The 20,333-nt window shown below is 48.5% G+C and overlaps 1 protein-coding gene across 1 annotated transcript; it reads right to left on the bottom strand.

Moving 5' to 3' along the window:
- Positions 1-4,602: 4,602 nt before the first annotated feature.
- SLC7A14 (solute carrier family 7 member 14) lies at positions 4,603-16,977 on the bottom strand (the record flags this gene model as incomplete). Its single annotated transcript, XM_084212532.1, has 7 exons — positions 4,603-4,925; positions 6,133-7,010; positions 7,482-7,690; positions 8,568-8,714; positions 10,596-10,813; positions 11,572-11,808; positions 16,674-16,977. 7 exons carry the CDS (start codon positions 16,975-16,977, stop codon positions 4,603-4,605), a joined length of 2,316 nt encoding a protein of 771 aa, XP_084068658.1.
- Between the last annotated feature and the right edge of the window lie 3,356 nt (positions 16,978-20,333).

Raw genomic sequence — 20,333 nt, 5'->3', positions numbered from 1 at the left:
AGGATCAAAGCTGAACCACCTGCTTCATCCCTGCCCAAAACACCCTGCTCTCCTGTGGGGCTTTGTTAGTCTGGGTTGGCCACAGCACTGTTGGCTCATGAAGGATTTTAGTGCTCATTTGCTGACCCAAACCCTCGAAATAGGATCAAATATAATTCTCCTGAATTGAAAAACTGCCCCACACCATTCCTAGCACCAAGTGTGGGGTGGCGGCTGTGAGCCATGGTGGTCACCCCAGTGTGGAGGTCCCTGATGCCCAGCAGAGCCCTCTGCAGCTCCACCAGGACCAGCTGGAACTCTTCATCCCATCCCCATGATGGGGAGGGCACCTGGCAGGCTCCCCACTCCCCAAATAACAGGGGCAGCAGGAAGGAGCCCTGGGGGGACACACTGGTGGCCCTGAGCACCCCAAAGGGGACAGGCAGCTCTGCCTGCCTCTCCACAGCCCTGCTGGCCATGCAGGGAGGGGACAGTGCTGTGACACCCCAGCTCCTCCAGGGAAAGGTGAGTGCCAGCAGATTGGTGCACCACAGGCCTTTGCATTGCCATAGTCAACCTGGGGTCATTTGCTTTAGGTTTTTCCTTCTTTTTTTCCCCTTTTTTATTGTGTAAACAAATAACCATTTTCTCTCACAACACTACAAGTAAATAACAAAGTCAGCCTGCTGCAATGGATCCTCTAAAATGGAATTTTTGGAATTTTTGAATCACTTAAAGTAAGATTTTGTTAATTTCTAGCTTCAATTTAGCACTGAAAAATATCAGAACTTCAGGTACTGATTGGCTAAACAAAATTTACATGGGATTTTTTTTTTTATTATTACTTTTTGGTTTAGTCTTTCATTTAAAAGATTTACATCACTATGGAAACTAATTCTAAGACACATTTGTCTCTGGCTTTCTTTACAAATCCCTTCATTCCTGTTTGATTTTTAAATGTAAAGGCACACAATAAAGCTTTATGCATTTATTAAAATATACAGATTTTGGTAAATTTAGATTCTTTTTTCTTAGTATCTTGATTATATATATGTATTATATGTATAGTTGTCAACAACACAGTCATTTGAAAATAAAAATCACTCCATAACATATCTGCATATTTTTTTTTCTTTCTCATGACACACCACAAGACCCCATTGTACAATGCACCAATGGGCTTCTCGAAACCACAAAAAAAATTAAAAATGGATAGAACAAACTGCTTTTAACAAATACACCAACTTCATACCAGAACTGCAGAGAATTGTTACACCAGAAAGTACCACCTGCAAAAAAAAAAGCAAGATATACATCAGAAAGACTGAACAAAACGAAGTGAAGGTCATTTACAAGCTGGATTTACAACATCCCATGTTGCTGGGGTGTGATTTTGCTGCCACGTGGAGGATGTCAGAGTGCTGGGCCTTGGACTGAGGGGTTGTGACCGTGTGGAGTGAATATTTGAAGGGGCTGAGATCTTACAGAGTCGGCCTGGAAGGTTTGAGGTATTGATGCTCCCTCTGTACCATGCATTTGGCCCCTCAGGGCATGTGCCCCGTGGAGGGCAGGCAGGCACGGAGGGGCTTTGTGCCTCTCACCAGAGGTGGGAGCAGGATGGTCCCACCCTGCCACGTCCTCCTGACGGCTCAGGGATGTGAGAACCTCCCTCAGGGCACCCCAGGGAAAGGCTGGAGTTGGAGTTACAGCAAGATAAGCACTTGCAGCTCTTCCCAGCCTCCTGGCCAGCAGTGCCCAGAGGTGATGGGCACAGCTGGACATTTTGCCTCCTCAGCCTTTGCTCGTGCCCACTGAAGAGCCCAATGCTGCTACAAGAGGCAGCACGTGAGTTGCTAGAGGCTGAACCTGCACATCTCCCAGGAGCTGCCACCCAGAGCAGGGAGCAGGGATCCTGTAAACCCAGCCTTTGGCCGTTGGCAAACCCCCAGGAGCTGTGGCTTGGTCGCCTTCTCCTTAAACAGCTCTGTGGGGTGGGATGTGGTGCAGCTCCCACCCCCAGCACGGCGAGGGCTGACAGCAGCCCACCCACACCTGACAGTGCCGTGGGGACATCAAACGCTGTTCCCTGGCAGTTCCAGGATGGGGCACAGCCATCTTGCCCCTGCACTTCCCCAGGATGGAGAAGGAGGACGGGTGACTGGGAATGGGGGCAGCCAAAAGGCTGCTCAGATCCAATGGAGAAGTTCCTGCAGACACCAAAGAGCAAGGGGTCAAGGCCCTGTCAAATTATACGGCGTGACTAGAGCGGACGTGACACAGACACTGGTACTGGCAACTGCTCCGTAGCAAGAGATTAAGGCTGCAAGAAGAACGGGCTTTGACCCAACAGGGTGCTTGGGCATGAGTTTGTGGCTCAGCAGATGCCCAAATACCGTGTGGAAGCAGGACGAAAACGACTGCCTTGGATATGGTATAGTACAAGAGCTGGTAGGAAAATAGCATCAATCTTTCTCCCTGAAAACACAGCCAGACCTGCGAGGTGCCATCTCTCTTGGGTACTTCTAAGGCATCAAGGACGAGAGCAGCCAAGCATGGGTGGGCAGTGACCGTCGCAAGAAGAGCTCAGTGCTGCTGCAGAGGTTTCCTGAGCTGGCCCGGGAGCGGTGCACATTGCAACAGCTTTTCAGTGGGACACACTCAGGATTTCTCCTTGTAGAAGGGTGGTAGGGCTGGGCAGCAGGAGTCAAAGCAAAGCTTACAGGTCTTTTAGCCAAATCCTCACTCCCACCCTGAAGTTGCTGCAGAAGCCAAACTTCCCTTGGCTCACCCGGAGCACTCCAGGTTAATATGTGCAGAACTGGATGTTCTTCTCCACTGGGAAAAGGACTGTAGTTAGCCACTGTTTGGGACAGGAGCTGGAGGGATACTTTTGCAGCCCCAGGAGGAGTGTCTCCATCAAGGCCTTGCATCCCAGGAGTGATGGGAATGGGCACAGGCCCAGGCACCCTTTGCACCTTTTTGCCCACAGAGGGTACCAGGCAGGTGTTTTGGGAGCCTGAGCCTCATCCAGTGTACCAAAGCATTAAAGATTCTCAGTATCCACAAGGATATTTCCATATTGGAAATCCTGCCCCTGTTGATGTTAAATTGTCCCCTGGGATGCCAGCAGCAGCCCATGGTACTGGGGGTTGGTCTGGACTGCACTGGAGCCCCTGGGATGGATCTACCTACAGTGTTTGGCTGCTGGGGGGAGGATGGGAGTTGTTGTCTGATGTATTTTGTTTATTGTTTATTCAAAAAATATTCCTCCACCACAGTGTTTTACACGAAGCATGATGGGCTCCACAACTGGACCTGCTGATAATCACTGACCAAACCCCACCACTGCTGACCTGTGATTCTGTGGGGACACAGGCAGCAGGGAGCCTGATGACACTTCTGGGGGCCATGGCCATGTTCAGGGGGTTTAACATCTACCTACTGGCCACCTCTGCCCCGCTAGCCACCAGCTCGGTTTGGTTTCAGACTGAAATACGGACACTTACGGAATGAGCAGCATTTCGGTGTTTTTCATACAGCACCCACCAAGCCAAGGTCAAAACCAGAGAATACTGTACAAGGTGCAGATGGCAGTAGGGAGTCAGATTTCAGTCGCCAAGTCCTCTCTGCTTGCTACCCATGGCCCAGCCCTGCCAAGACATGGCTGACCCATGAATGCTGCTGTTTGGTGAGGGCATGGATGGGTGTTGGGAGCACTGAGGGCAGAGTGAGCACTGGAAGGTGCCCAGCACGGTGAGGGCATGACAGCACAGTCATTTTTATAAAAGACACAAGGTGGTGGAAGCAGTGCCCAACCTCAGACTGGTGATGCTCAGAGGAATGTGTGGTCCTCATTGACCATTTGTACAAAGAGGGTTGAGCCAAGAGTGGGTCACAATCCTCACTGTGACCAGGAATGGGATCAGGCTCCCAGCCTCAGATTTGGGGTGTTGGGCCGTGCTGGAACTCAAAGGTTGGACTGAAACGAGGACTAATTTTGAATAACAATATTGGAGTGTGGGGTGTGGGGATGGTCTTGGGGAAGCACTGCTCTGTGCAGTGCACCAGAACAGGCCACTGTGTGGAACTATGATCTCTGAGCTACTCCCAGGGAAGAGTGTGTCCATCTCCATTTTGTACCTACCCACCTCTGTGCCTCTGGCTCAGCTATCATTTCTAGGTGGATCAAAGGGAAAAAAACACACATGCCAAGAAAGTGCCAAAAATTTTAGAGTGGCATCCCACTGCTGCGGCCATCGGGTGGACTTTCCCCAGGGACAATTTGACTTGTCCACTCATGCGGCTCCTTCCACCTCTCAACACCCTCCTGGTTTGGCACATCTCCCACTCTGCTGCCACACTGGTGCAGCTGGTACTGGGAGATCAGCCAGTGCTGGGGGATCAGCCAGCATTCACCAGAGCAAAACCCCACTGGTGGAGCTGGGACGGGCCACGGGCGGTTTTGGTTCGGGGTCAGCGGCAATTGCAGAGCGTGTCCCGAGTACCAGAGGTGAGCAGGGCGGTGGTGAAGGACCCGGGGAGGATGGGGCAGGATGGGGATGGGGGAGCCACGGGGACCCTTCCTCATCGCCTGGGCGGCGCGGCGCCCCGCTGCCCGTCCCGCTACTCGGGCGAGTAGTCCAACTCGTCGTTGGCGATCAGAGCATCCGACGGCGGTTTGTGCCGGCCTTTGCTTTTCGACCTGCTACTTGTCCGATGGCTTTCCTTGGCGCCCGCCATTTGCTGGTACGAGAAGCTCTTGTCCTCAGAAGGACCCCAGGCCGGGTAGCTCTCACCCTCGGGGGCGAAGGAGAAGCCGTCGTCCACGGAGAAGGGGTCGACGTCCACGTCGTAGCGCTGGTAGGTGCTCTGGTGCAGGGCCTCCTCCCGGGCACTGATCTCCAGCGTGCTGTTCCACATCCCATAGCCAAAGTAGATGAGCAGACCTGGGGTGGGCAAGAGGGAAAGGGTTAGACCCCAGCTACTCACTAGCCCCGCTAGACCTGCCTGATTTCACCGTCACGCATAAATGCTTTCGCTGGCAGCAAATATATCCAGAGATCTGATTTCTGGTGGATAATGGGATTAACCTACCCCAGACATCCTCACAGAGAAATGCAGACTCCCCATGCCACGGACTAGCCATGGGGGACTGATGTGAAGTTAAATCAGGATCACGTATCTCTGCCGGAAAAGCCAATGGGATGTCCCATCCCCAACAGCCATGGATGGGCTGGTGGAGCTCATCACACCTAAGGGCAGTGGTTTAATTGACTCGTTGCCATTGCTGGCAGTTCAAGAAGTATTAGTTGTACCCACAGAGTAAAGTGCTTAATCACAGCAGATTAAATTGATGCTTTGGAGTGATCTTTTCTTCCAGGTAGAAAGGTTTTCCCTGGATTTGCAGCTTTGCCTATTGACCTAAAGGGCCAAAAAAGCACTGAGTATGTCTTCTCTGGCCCAAAAATGCAGATGACAGCCCCTGCCCAATGACTCAGATTGGAGGAGCTATGAGATATGCTTTATTCTCTTGGGTTTGTGGACTAAGTGGGTTGCAAAGGAAAGCACTATGGATATGATAGACTCCTGGCTATGTGTCAGAAAGCCTAAATTTGGGGAAAAAAGGATCCACAACAGAGTCTGTGAGTCCTAAGATGGCTCTACCCAGAAGTTAAGAGCTTGAGCAAAAAGGAGATATAGTCTACAGATCTGATTTGCCCAGGGCTTCTAGGATTGGACAGCTCTGGACTCTGGAAAAGCAGTGCTGAAATACTGGTGTGGGCTGCTGAAAAGCTCAAGTGGGTGACAGAGCAAGAAATCAGGCTGATTTCTGTACAAAACCTGCCTGTGAGGCAATTTCCAGAACCCGCCTACTTTGCATCAAAAAAGCCATCAAAATAGTCACCTTTGCATGGAGTCATTCTCTTCCATGAAACTGATGTTTTCTGGAGGTGTAATTTTCCATTTAGCTGTGGTTCAGGGGCTGGATAAAATGAGATTTCTAAAAACTTCAGAATGGCAAGAGGCAGATGAGAAGGACTGGGTATTTCCTAGGCATCAGCCTATGCACTCTAATTAGGAAATTTGTTATTATCAACACCCTTCCAAAAGAGTGTCAGTGAAAAAATAAAATAAAATGAACCTGGGACTCACCCACAAAACACCAGACAGCAAATCGGATCCACGTGACAGTGGAGAGCTTCAGCATGAGATAGATATTGACGAGCATGGCGAAGGCAGGGACGAAGGGCAGACACGGGGCCATGTAGGGCAGCTTCTTGGGGTTTTCTGGCTGCTGCAAGATCACAAACACCAGCACAGCGATGAGCAGGACCATCAGCACCACCAGGAGCACAGCCCACCAGCTCTGCTCAGAGATGTAGTCTGACCCGAAAATGATGAAGGAGCAGAAGATGAACATGAGGACAAAGAGCAGGAGCACGCAGGTGGTGACCGTGTGGCCGGTGGCCGCCGTCGGGCGATCCATTTTACCCGGCAGCCCGAGGTGGATCCGCATCGTGTAGTAGCGAGGGCCGATCAGCTTCTTCAGCTTGATGAGATAGATGTTCTCAGACTCATCTGCCTCTATCCCCGAGGTCATGTCCACAGTGCCGTAATTGGGGTGATTCACGTTGTAGGCGGATTTATCGGATTTCCCAATTAGCATCTCGTTATCTCCTAACGACGGCAGATTTTTTGCCCCGCACGTGTTGGTCGGTGGGCCGGAGAATTCCTCTCCTTCACTCCCAGGAGAGCAAGCTTCCTTCTCACAGTCAGCCAGGATGCCCTCCTTCTTCTTGGTGTGCTCCTCGGAGAGGAATTTGACGAAGCCGTCGATGTCGCTCTCGGGCTGGTACCGGAGGAGCAGGACGCAGACAGACACCAGCGTGTAGGCGAGCAGGGTGCCAATGGACATCATCTCAATTAGGTCCCTCAGGCTGACCAGCAAGGAAAGCAGAGCTGCCAGGAACCCAGACACGATGCAAGCCACGACAGGGGTTTCCGTGTAAGAGCTGACGTGGGACAAAAACCTGGAGCACAGAACAATCACTGAAAGTTAAAATCACAGAGGTTGCCTGTTGCAATAAGCCTTCCCTGGTTGCAGGGGACAATCTCAGGGATCCCTTCAGGTCTTGTTGCTTTTTGGAACTTTGATTCCAGGTGGGGACTGGCAACACTGCTGAAGTTGAATTAGATCTGGGTCTGACCAGCTCTGCAACGAGCCCTCGGATACTTCCCAGATTTTATCCATATAAACTGCTCTCCTTTGCAAGTAGCTCTTGAATTAAACACTCATCCCCACATAATCAGAAACTGTAGGGTAGACTGCTTCTGATATTTTCCCCCCAGGACAATGCTTTGGCTCATGCCCCATTCTGCACCCACCATGTCTGTGCATGCCCATTGCTCCCTGTAGTGACAGTGTGGAACCCCCAAAACCCCCAGAACAATTTCCCCTCAGATTCCAAGAGGCCAGAAATGCCAGTGTGGGTATGACTGACCTGAAGAGCAGCCCATCACCAGCCATGGCATAAATAACTCTGGGCATTGGGAAGAGGGAGCCCAGCAAGCTGACAGTGAGGCCGGCCACGGACCCGATGGCAACGATGAATTTGGCTGCATAGAAGCCGTGGACCACGAACATTTCCATCAGAGGGGACTCGGTGTCAATGGCATCGTAGGGCACCATCAGCGTGAGGATCATGCTCACCTGGGCAAGGCAAGAGGAGCAGGACAAGGCTGTCAGCATCAGCACTGGGGGCTGCTGGGGGTTCTCAGGGTGGAGGGAATGTAAGATGCTGGAATTAGGTCTGTTTGCACTTTGTTCTAGGGTGGTTAATCCTGAAAACGGTGGGGTCTTTGTCTCTGCTACTCAAAGGCAAGAAGGGGATGCTTGAACCTCTCTTCAGGGGTGATGCAGGAGTCAAGTGGGACTGGTGAGGCTGGTGGGACTGGCAGGGTTAGTAACACTCACTTTGGCTGCATTCCTGTGTGGGAAATAATGCTGGGGCAGACCCCAAATCCAGACTGCATTGCTTGGAGAAACACTCTGGCCCTATTTGAGTCAAAGAATTTGTTTTCATGATAAACCCACTCGCATGCAGGAGAGGTGAGTTCCATTGAAATGATCAGAACAGTGTTTTTTCTCCTTCATAACTAATTTTTGCTCTTTTGCAAGGAAAATCTCTGAGCACAGGCATGCTTTTATTGGGGTGCAGAGCAGTGCAGTCTCACACAGCCATCCCTGCCTATCCTTCCCCTGACTTGGATCCTCTCCCATATCTCCCGCAGAGGCAGTGCTGCTTTTCCCAGAAACGCAGAGAAAGGATGCTGCAATGCCGCTGCTCCTTCTTTGCTTCTCTCCTGGGTGCAAAAATAGCTGTGGATGGGAACAAGAAAAAAAACTGCCTGCCACCACGTCCCTGCAGCTGGCAGAGAGGTCTTGTCAGGTGACAGGACCCTGGGGACTAATGGAGAGGAGCCTTGGCAGGCACTGTGCAGGTGCCCAGAAGGACTCACAGGGTGCATCTATTTACATGCATACATACATATTTATGTACGTTCCCACCTGTGCAGGGACTACTTACAGACACATAAGCTGTCAGGCACGTGACGAGCGAGGCTGTGATGGCGTAGGGGATGGAGGTGTTGGGGTTCTTCGCCTCCTCTCCCGTGGTAGCAATGATGTCGAAGCCAATGAAGGCATAGAAACAGGTTGCAGCCCCCTTGAGCACCTGTGGGGAGGATCAAACATCTGGGTGCCGGGAGGGAGGCCGGCACCCAGCCAGGGAGAGGGAGCTGAGCAAAAATGGAGCAGCGTTGCTGTGCCTTCTCTGAGGTAAAGGGTGAGAGGCCACAGGTCAGGGGGTGTACATGTAGCCCAGGGGACTGACCCTGGGAGCACCCCTAACCCATCAGCCTGATCTGGGGAAAAGATTTCAACCTGAGCCACGGAGGCATCTGCAGCTCACCCCACAAACCTGCAGTGCCTGAACACGCTGGGAGATCCTGCCGCTGTCAGAGGAGACAATCAACCAATTTCAGGTTTGCTTTAACAATCCTCCACCCCAAATCCATTTTTATGAGTAGGGATCTGGAACGTGTTTACGTGTTCTGCCTTAGCAAGATGTCTCATGTGGCAGCAAGATCCACTTGCAGAGGAAGCAGGAGAGAGCAGCAGCCGTCAGATGTGAGCCGCTTCCCAAACAATCTCTGTTTTGTTTGGAAGCTGCAGACAGGTTAGGAGCACACACTGGAGCACTTGGATCAGGAATTATTTGTACTGTTTGGTTATTTTTTTAGAAATGTGATTTTAAAAAATATACAATATTAGTTAGGACATTTATAGGAAAGGAACACTGGAGCAGGGTGAAGACTGCCTGGCTGATCTGGAGCTATGAAACCTTTGCAGCTTGCTGGGTACCACCTGTCCATCACACCTCTGTCATCTCAGCTGTCTAGTGATACTGCACACAGTAAAACTCACCTCTTTCAGGGACTGTCTGTAATTATCCTTTTAAAATATGTCCTACACTGCTGGGGATCTCACACTTGTGTTTGGTGGTGGATTTACTTTTACTTTTACAAACACCTTGTGAGACAATGCGCCAGCTGAAAAGGATGAGACCACCCTACTGAGATTTTTGTGTTTTGGGTATGCATCTATCTTTTTAAACTACTTTTTTTTTTTGCCAAGAGATATTTGGTGCATTGAATCGGAGCAAAACAGGTATTTTCTATTTTCTCTCTTTGACTCCTGTTGTATGGTATAACAATCCAAGCACAACCCAAAGGTAAATATGACCTCTGTTCTCATGTGAGCCCCAGAGCTCTTCTCCTTACTGTTGTCCTCTGGCAAAGAGGCATTGATATACTGGCTGAAGGTACAGGGACTATATGGCAGTTTGGGACCCTTTCAATAATCAAGACTCGTGGTTTACTTTACTTTCTTGCTTATTTTTCTGCACAAAACCCCAGTAGAGTTGAGCAGTGTAAATCTGAGAAATTATCTTGGGTTTAGGCCAGCTGAGATATTTTCAGTCTCTGTTCATCCTTGGACAAAAACCAGTGCAAGCAAGCTAAAAAAGCCAAATATGTCCAAATTCTCAGTAAGCTTTGAGGGAACATCCATAAAATAAGTGCTGGCAGGTGGTATTATGAAGTGCTCAAAACAAATGCTTGAGAACATTGTTGTTGAAAACCAGCCAACAAAAGTATCTCCCCGCTCCGCAGAGGCTGAGCCAGCTCTCTGGAGCTCCCTGTCTCAGGTAGCTACAGCATTTTGCTCCATTGCCTGGCAATTAGTGACATTTCCTTGGGGATACTTCCATGAGGAGTTTGACTCTGCAGAAGGACATTTTGGAAAAGTTCTGAGTTTATGCTAAGAGGAGTTAGGAGATGAAGCGTTGCCGTACTCTTTGGGTTTGGTGGAAAGAGCAGGTCTGGATCCAAGCCTGCACTCCTGGGATTTGGAGGTCCCTGGCCAAAGCACAGGTGGATTTAGCAGGGCTGGGATCTGGAGGGTGCAGCAGAATTGGGGTGTGTAAGCCATGAGCAAGGCTGAGTGTCTGGCAGCACTTAGGTGCTGTGTGTCCCCCTATGCTCCCAGGACTTACCCCTGGCCATCCGAACGGCAGGAATTGCCCTTCAGCCCAGTTGTCACTTTTGATGTAGAACAGACCAGCAATCATGATGAAGACCCAAACTGCCAAGTTAATGACATTGAGCACGTTGTTCAGTCCCACTGAGTTCTTCACCCCCATGGCCACAATGATGGTGACAATGACAGCAATGACCAGAGCAAGGAGGTCAGGATACGACTCCTCCCCTTTTCCTAGGTGAGAGAAAAGAGATGTGCTACTCTCCATCCACAGAATATCCAGGATCTCTGTGGGGGAGTTTTAAACACTTTTCAGACCTTGAAGTTTTGCAGAACTCTTTGGTCTCTTTGCAAAAATGGTCTCCAGAGGCCTGTGCCTCCACCAGATAAAATTGTTTAATTAAGGTGATAAACCTTGATGTCTCAAGACGCTATTCAGACTTTTGGGAGAGCAGCAAACCAATGATTGTGTCCCAATTTGCATAACATGTATCTGCCAAGTACTCATTAAAAATCAATCAGCCATGAAGTTTTCATGACACAGGTACAGGACAGCTGGCTGGTTTGCTTACTGGTAGGATTCATGGGCTGTTGCTGGAACTGCTGGTCATACAGGACCACCACAGCCCCCAGTCCCCGGCAGTACAGCAGACACCAGCTTGTGCTCTCTAACAAAATTCTGTGTGTGCCTCGAGGGGACCAAGCAGAGTGTTTGCACCGGGTGAAGGGTTTCTGTGCTGCCCCTACCCTCTGACATTTGACTATTTCTGTGCACATATTCTAAATGCCAGCTCATCCCAAAGGGGCTCAAAATACCCTGTATCCCATCCCCTCCAATCCCGCCTGTGCGCCAGGCTGGTGAGGCAAAATACCAGAGCCAGCCAGCCAGTAAATAATGAATGAAGCCTAATATCCATGTCTGGCTCCTGATGAGCTTCCAATTACTTTTGAGGCCCGAATTAATGGAGGTATCTGTGCCCAGCAGGACGCACCCAGGCCGTTGAGCGTGCCGACGCTGTTGATCATCCAGCGGCTGATGGTGTGGTTGGCCAGCGAGTCAAACATGCTGCTGAGGGCACTGGCACCTGCAGCTGTTCCAATCAGGTACTCCAGGATGAGGTTCCAGCCGATGAAGAACGCCACAAACTCCCCCACGGTCACGTAGCTGTAGGTGTAGGCAGAGCCCGTGGTCTTGGGGACGCGCACGCCGAACTCAGCGTAGCAAACACCTGGTTGGAAAAACAGGAAGAGGTGTAAGGAAAAAGAGGTTGGGAAATGGAAAAAGTAAAACTGCCTTGGTGTCACCTTCCTGGAGGTGCTAGGAGGTGTCAGGACTGCAGTCAACATCAGGAACACAGAGACATAGCATGGTGACCCTCCTTACACTATTTCTTGGCTTAAAAACCAGAAATATTTCCACTAGGAAATATTTCAAACCAGTCAGACCTTTACGTGGGATCCTGGACCAGTGCTGCACAGTCTCATCCCAGAGGAAGATGCCACAGAAGACTACACCTCTCCCTGCCCCAAACTTCCAATCTCCAAACACTCATCCTGCATTATTTCTCTGCAGATCCAGGCATGAGCACTGTTCTGATCATCCCTGCTTTTGTTCATACCCAGGCAAGAGGAGTTTGAAGATGTCTTACATAGAGAACATAACTTATTTTAACACTTTAAAAATATTATATTTAAATCTTCTAAAGAATATTTGCAAAACTAACTATGCAGAAGAAGAAAAGAAAAGCAAAAAGGATTTAACTGTAAACGTTTGGGCGGAGGATTCATCAGACTTCAATACTTTTTGAACTCCTTGTGTGCTTACTATGTCGGGATAATTTTTAATAAAAACCTGACCCTGACACGTTGATGTATTAAAACAACCATTAGCTTTTTTAAAAAATGAATGGATGTACTTAGTCTCAAATTCCCCAAATATTATTCAGGACAAGTGCTGGAAGGGTCCTGCGGGTTTAACACTGATTAGGCCCCTGCCCCAAAGACCCCAGTGAAGTTCATGTGGGTGAATTGGTTAAGGCTGTTACTACCCTTGAGTAAACATGTAGTAATTATTGAGCTCTCTATCACCCAATATTCTCCATTTAGAAGATAATAATTGCTTCAAATTTGCAATCAGTTTAGTACAGAGAGGGGAATGAATAATTTATAAAAATGTTCTGAGGTGGCTGCTCTTCCTTAAGTGCTGGTTTTACACTGTGCAAACACAGAGTTGTTGAATCTCTTCAGCTGAATGTGGTGGTGCTTGTTTTCCTGCTTTTGGAGGATTTTTATATTCCACTCACTGCTTAACTTGAATGTGGGTTGCTTTGCAATGGGACTCTTCAAAACTTGATTTCTGTAAAGCAGCCCAACAGGAGCCACAAGAGGTTTCCATCATCCATCCAGCCCTACCGACAGTCATTATTCAAAGCTGATGAAAAATGCATGCACTCGGCAAAGGTACGGCGTTCACAGATAACTACAGGCCTGAATGATTTATGAAACTGGTGCTCTGACGAAGACAAGTATCTAGTTTCTCTCTTTGATGGCCTTAAAAATACATATATATATACTCTTTCTTGTAGGCAGCTCTCGTTTTAGCCAACGACAAGATAATGATTGAAGAGGATGGTTATCAACACACAACGATAATGCTAAAGCAAAGAAATGAATATGTATAAAATGTTGGAGTTTATTGTTTATTCTACTAGGATCCCAAAATAGAAGAGCTTTTTTTTCACTAGGGGTTGGGTACAGCAATACATTGAGAATACCAGCATTAGGTGTCAGCATGTATTAGACACAAAAATATATATAATATATACTAATGTCTGCTGCATTTGCAATGTATTATTATTACTATTGTAGTTATTTTTTTTTTTTTTTTTTTTTTTTTACAATCTAACTGCACAATAAAACTGTGTTACTCAGTTACTCCTTGTCAGTTCAAGCTATTCAGCACCTTGTTCCCCTGCATCCAGAGGAATGCAGCTCTCCCAGTGCTTCTGCACAGCCCAGGCCAGTTCTGGAACTGCAGAGAGAGGTTGGGTACATCCTCCCTGTCACAACTGTTTAATTTGGAGACACATTTATCTTCTTCCCCCCAATCAAGAGTGTTTGCAATTTCTGAAGAAAGCAAGACAACACAGTGTGTTTTTTGAAAGAACAAGCATTCTACAGAGGATGATTTCTTTTCCTTGAATATCTGCCACCCTTGTTCAATTGGTGTGGCAGTCATTAAACTTGTGCAATTATACAGTTACTGACATTGTTCAGCAGGACATAAACACAGCTGAGTGGTCTTGGTCCTTCCAAGATCCCATCCACAGAGCAGCCACTGGGCAGCACAACTGGTGGCAGGAGAACTGCCAGGTGTTTTTGATGTGCTGGCATGGTGGTGGCCGTGATGTGGGTGCTGACCCTGCCACTGACACTTGGCACAAGGCCACACAGGACCCATGAGACATCCCACAGGGATGGCATGATGGCAGTGATGTTTCAGGGGAAAAATAACTTCTGAGAAGGGCGTTTCAGCTGCTCTGGAGGTAACGCCAAATAATTCATGCTACCACACAAGAAATCCAGAGGGACCATCTTTCATCAATCAAGAGCAGCCAGCTTATTGAGGAAGGCATATTATTTTCATCAAGTCACTGAGCCTGTCCATTGCATTTCATGATCACCATGTGCTGATATATAAGGAAAGCTCCCACAGAGCAAGGACTCCCATCAGTCCAGCTCCACCCAGGCAGCTGCAGGTGCAGCCCCTCAGCCCAGCCCACACCCTGCAGCCAGCAGCCCCTGAGGCACATGCTCAGCTCTGCCCTGTTCCAGCCTGGCTGCTGCTGATCCTGATCCTGTGCCACTGTCAGGTAAGTGTGGCACTGTGCTCCACACAAGGTTATTGCTTTAGGAGAGAGGATCACTGAAGGGACAAAAGTGGCTGGTGGGAAAGGCTGTGGAGAGGGTGATGGGGTTGGGTGAGATGCAAACTGCTGATTTTTGCTAAGGAGGGGTTTTGGATAAACAGGGGTGAAAGTGGGAAATGCTGGTGGTCACAGCTGATGGCAGGAGCCTGAAGTGCTCTGGAGGTTTGTGGAGGGATGCTGGGCAAGCATTTCTACTTGAGAGATGAATGGAAGGCCTTCTAGTGAGAGAACAGAAGAGACTGACTTAATTTATCAGTTCAATTATAGTGTGTTTGTAACACATACCCTGATGAGGTATGTGTTGCTTAAACTATGTAAGGCACAAGTAGAATTTGTAGAGTAGATGAGATTGGAAAAGTCCCTTTCTGAAACCAGGCTTAATAGTGCCAAGAGACTTCCCTATGGCAGGGCTTCCCTATGGCTGTCTCCTTGGGAAGCCATGTGACCTGGATAGTTTTGGTTTGTCTGTTTTTTGGGGTTTTTTAAAATCCAAACCCCCTTCTGGGTCACTTTTGCAAGCAGTGGGGGTTGACTTAGGGATCTGTGATGGACAAAGCAAAAATTCCTTAAAATCTGTTAGTGCACACTTGCCCAAACTCAGTGCCTGGCACACCAGGCGTGACCACGATGGGAAAGCTGAAATCACATCCCCAAGGAGTCCAACAGCCTGTCCAGCTCCTGAATTCTTGCTTGGTTTTACTTGCCAAAAAAGTGTTGCTGTTACAAACAACAGCAGCGTTAACGATGAAGTGAGGAAGCAGCCAAGGAGACTATCAAAACACTGCATCCCTCACAAAACACTTTCCCAGGGCTACAAAAGCAAGGGGAGATGAAAGCGGAGCGGGAAGCAGTGCAGGCTCCTCCTGGGGAGGAGCTCCTGCTGCGGGGCAAGGCTCATGTCTGGGGTGAAAAAACCCCTTTTGGAGGACAGGGTGTTTTTGTTAGCAGAGACCCACCCGAACTCCGTTTGCTCTCGGTTTGCATCGCTGCCAACAAAACCTTTGCAGTGGGGAAGGAGAGACACTGATGCTATCTACTGCCTTGGATAAAAAACAAGTGTTTTTGTTCCTTTGTTGTGTTGGGCACCCAAATAAGCATTGGATCTCATTGCAAACTCTCAGCTCTTGTTGTGGGCTTTGGAGAGAGCCTGAGGATTATCCCTGGGCTGTGCCAGAGTCGTGTTTCTGGGCTGCAGGGACACCAGGGGTTCAAACTCCCACTCACTTTGGTGGGATCTCCATGGAGCAGCACTGCAAACTCCTGGAAATGAACATAATGTGCTTCCACCTCTCATGACAAAAATCCAGAGTTTTGAAAAGCTGATCTGGGTCACTTTGCTGTGTTGGCTCTTCCTGTCTTCTATCAAAGCCCTTTGCCATTTGCTCAGGTTTCTTTATCCAACTCACAGAAAAAAGGTGGATACCAGACTGACACAGCATGCAAAGTCCTCTGAGCAGAGAGAGCAGGAACATCACATCATCGTGTTAGCACTGATCTGGAAAGGACAAATGCCAGGAGTACTGGCTTCATGGAGGAACTGCAGCTCGTGCCATATGCTCAGCTGGGTTCCTACGGAGGAGACAGAATTCACCATGTTTTCACTAAAATACATAATTTCTCTCTCCCTGCACATTTGTTTGTTGTTTTTGGTTTTTTTTTGGTGGTTTGGAAATTCAAAGATTGACCCTGCGTGAATGGGAGCCAATGAAGTCAACTCCAGAACTAATTGAGGAGTTTTTTAACTGTTAGCCATGTCAACAAAAGAAGCTGGCCCTGGTACTCCCCAAGCCACTGACATCCTTCCTGTTGGAACTGAGTTTCCTACAAGCTCTCGCTCCAGTCCTGCGGCTTGGCCACACTCTTGGCCTAGGACACACTCTGCAAAACTCTCAAATATCTCAAAAATATTGCCTGCAGGCTCCATTCTTGTAGAAGCCATTGGCAGCTGATCAGGACAATCATGCTTGGCTGCTGGCTCCCAGTACAAGGTTTGGTCTGATCTTTGGGAACGAGGAACAGCACACCCCATGAGCTGTGCGAGACCCGTGCAAAACGGTTTTGAGTTGGTGGGGATGGTGCTACCTCCTTGTAGCTTGTGGTGCTGAGTGGGCGTCCACCCACGAAGGGAGAGGATGCAGGACGTGTCACATCACCCACAAACCCACCTGACAGGATGGACGCGACGGCAGCGATGATGAAGGACACGATGACGCCGGGCCCCGCCATCTCCTTGGCCACCAGCCCGGACACCACGTACATGCCGGTGCCCACGCAGCTCCCGACCCCCAGGGAGATGAGGTCCAGCGTGGTGAGCACCTTGGCCAGCCGGGCGCCCTGGGTGGCTGCAGCCCCCGTGCCCTCCAGCATGGACTCCACGGGCTTGGTGCGCAGGACGCGGGCGCGCAGGGCATGGCCCGCCGCCCCCCAGGGCACCCGCCGCGGGTCCAGCCGGGACAGGAACCCGCTCATGCTGCTGGGCTGGGCTGGGCTGGGCCACAGACGGGGTCAGCAGCGCCCGCTCAGGGCTGTGGCTGCGTCGCCATCCTGCGCTGGCAGCCCTGCAAGAGAAGGGAACAGAGGTTTAGACTGAGATAGCGAAGAAAACAAAGAGTCAAAAGGGCCCCCTAAGTTCTCAGAATTTCTGCTGGTCAGTGTGACTCTCATAGATGTACAAGCTTCTTTTTCCTAGCCCAGCTGTCAAAGAAGGAATCAGGATTGTTTTTGTTCTCGTTCTCAAGGTGGTTTATCATTTCTTACCTTTAACATTCTTTCTCCAGCCCGCTGCAGGTCTGTCTGGCAGGTTGGGTTGAGGTACACTGCCTGTTTTTGGGGCGGTGTTATCTTTTTATACTAGAAACTATGTGTACATTATTTACTATAACTTCCCAATACTTATCACTTATGTTAGACAGTGAGTTTCTACTTTAAACTAATTTAAAAGTGTTACCATCACAGCAGAAGATGGAGGCCAAGAAAGACTGGACATGCTTAGATTCTTCCATCCTGCTTCTTGAACCCCCATTCTAAAAATTCTAAAAATCTATTTTTCACCTTGCGACAAACTAACTATTATTCTACTTAAACTCTCTTGACTTGTAATTCTTCATATAAAAGTTGGTAATTGTTTTTTTCTATGGGTCAAGATCAAAGACACAGGGGTCTTGGGCAGAGAAATCTCCTTTCTCTACCCTCAGTTGTTTTGTACATCAGAGATGCACTGCCCTCCTTTGTGTTCACAGTCATCACTAGAGTGCTACAAGCAGCAGGAACCTGAGTTCCTCTGAATTCTCATTATGTGGTTTAATTGCTGCCAAAACTGATGATGGCTACATATAACTGTAAGGTGCTGGTGGCCACTGAGGCATGGGGGGGTCTGGAGAGGACAGAGTGTGACTCCCAGCCTGTAGTTAAGGCAAACTGGGAGAGAAGCTCAGCAGGAGCAGTGTGGGCTCCACTGGCCACTGGAGAGTGAGTGACTGACAGCATGGCCAGCTGCAGCCATTTTTAATACTTTAAAATTATCTTGCCTGAACCCATGTGCCCTAGGATTGTCTCAAAAATCATGGCCTTATCTTGGTTTTCTCTTTCTCTGTGCTTTTTTCATCTCCAGCCGTATTTTCAAGAACAATTCAGCAACTGCCATTCCCCCCTTCCTCCCTCCCTCTCTCCCTTTCTGCTGTTCTTCAGCAAACTGTGTGGTTTTCATAGTACCAGCTGCAGGGACTTCCAGGTGATGTGTGATGACTTCTTGGCATTGAGCAAACCAAGAAGAATTGACAAGCTGCAAGCTAATACAAGGGAACAGGAAAAATAGTTTATCAAATATGAATTTTTACCTGGCAGCTTCTTTCCTGTCAATACAGAAATATTGTTTTATTTTAATTGCCTTGAAGACAAACCACTTATTTTTTTCCATCTTTACATCCAAACCAAATTACATTGTGTCCACAAGGCAACTTCAGTGTTGCTGAAGTTTATTAAATGAAACACAGCATTCATTTCATGTTTTGGTTGATCACTGTTCAAACTGTGCTGATTTTTTACCTCGAGCAACCACAGGCTGAAAGGCTGCATGCTCTAGCTAGGAATAATAATGAGAAATTGTTACTGAGCAAATGTGGATCTTTGGGTTGAGAATAAAACTTGGGTTTGGTTTTTTGGGTTGCTCAAGGAGACAGCTGGTTGTGGGATGGGCTGGCTCACAGGTGTGGTTTTATTTTCTGGCTTCGAGGAAGGTTTGTGTTGGAAGAGGGCAGCTGAGCCAGAGCTCAGCAGGTCTGCACCAGCCAGGGTGAAACAGACCTGTTCTTATGGAATAAACATAGAATTGTTTATCTTTGAAAAGACCTCTGAGATTATCAACTCCCACCATTAACCCACGTTCCCAAGTGCCAAATCTCTGCATCTGTTAAATCCCCTCAGGGCTGGTGACCCCACCATTTCCCTGGGCAGTGTGTTCCAGTGCTTGACATCCCTTTCCATGGAGAAATTTTTCATAATATCCAATCTAAACCTCCCCTGGCACAACCTGAGCTCCTGTCACTTGTCACTTGGGAGAAGAGACTGACTCCCAGCTGGTTCCAACATCCTTGCAGTTGTAGAGATCAATAAGGTTCCCCCTGAGCCTCCTTTTCTCCTCAGGGCAACATGCTCCTGTCCTGGCCTCTCTACAGTGGCTCTGCTTTGCCAGGACTGTGTTTTAGCCATGTGAAAACAACAACTCTAAGGAAAACCACTCAAAATTCATCCTTTTATCCAAAGCATGGCACCTCTGGAGTGTGGGCTGGAAAAGGTCTTACTGTGCTCCCACTTTCCATCCCTTATTTAATTATTTTCTTTGAGTTTTGTGGCTTCTCTTAGTTGAGTTTTAAATATTTGGATTTATGTGCTAGGGTTTGCACTCAATTGACTTAAACTAGTGAAGTAGCTGGGTCTTCAGAAGAGGTAGGATGGTGTGGGATGAAGGCACCAAAGCTTCAGGCTGGTCCTTGCTGCCATCACCAGGTCATGATCTGGCATGGGAAGACCTGTCCTGTGTTTTAAGGGGGATTGGGACCCCAGTTTTTCATCATCCTCTCTCTGGGTGTCTGATGAAGGCTTTGGGGAGGGTGGCATATCCTCCTTACTGGAGGAATTCACATCCACACTGGAAAAATTAGTGAATTCTTCAGCCTGAAGAGAGATGACTGGTTTGGACAGCCCAGTTCACTCTCAAGCCACATCATGGTATAGAAATTACTTTCTCATCAGCATTGCAAAGAACCTCAAGAGAAGACAGGGCAGTCTTGTCCTGGAATAATCTTAACTGCTAAAATGATGAAAAAAACCCTTAAATATTTCAAATGGTTTAAATTTAAAGCAGGAACTGGCTGGTGGATTAGTGATGCACCCAGATTTAGGCTGCTGAGCTGTTCCAGCTGCCTGAGGCTGGGCTGGGACCAGGTCCTCCTGCACCGCAGCCCAACAGAGCCCTGCAATTCATGGGGTTTAATCTTCTCCTTTAAGTCATCAAGGGAAAAAAAAAACCCTTTCAAAACCTCTGAAATGAAATAACTCTATAATTGCTGCTATGCTAAATTAAAGCAGTCATTCAAAACTATTCCAGATGTTTAAGCAAGACCAGCATATTGCTGCTATGTAGCTTGGGAAACAGCCTTTCTCTCCATTTGAAACCAGGAGAAAATATGCCATGGATGGCAACCACCTCTGTGGGGCAGGGGCAGCTCACTTCTGCTCTGCTCCACTAACCCTGCAAAAGGAATATTCACTTGGGAAACAAAAGGAATTTTGACTTGTTTTTTTTTAATCTTCTGTCCTCACCATAA

This window comes from Fringilla coelebs (genome assembly GCF_963513975.1).
Source record: "Fringilla coelebs genome assembly, chromosome: 10".
NCBI classification, from domain to species: domain Eukaryota; kingdom Metazoa; phylum Chordata; class Aves; order Passeriformes; family Fringillidae; genus Fringilla; species Fringilla coelebs.
This window is presented reverse-complemented; position numbering and strand designations above follow the sequence as displayed.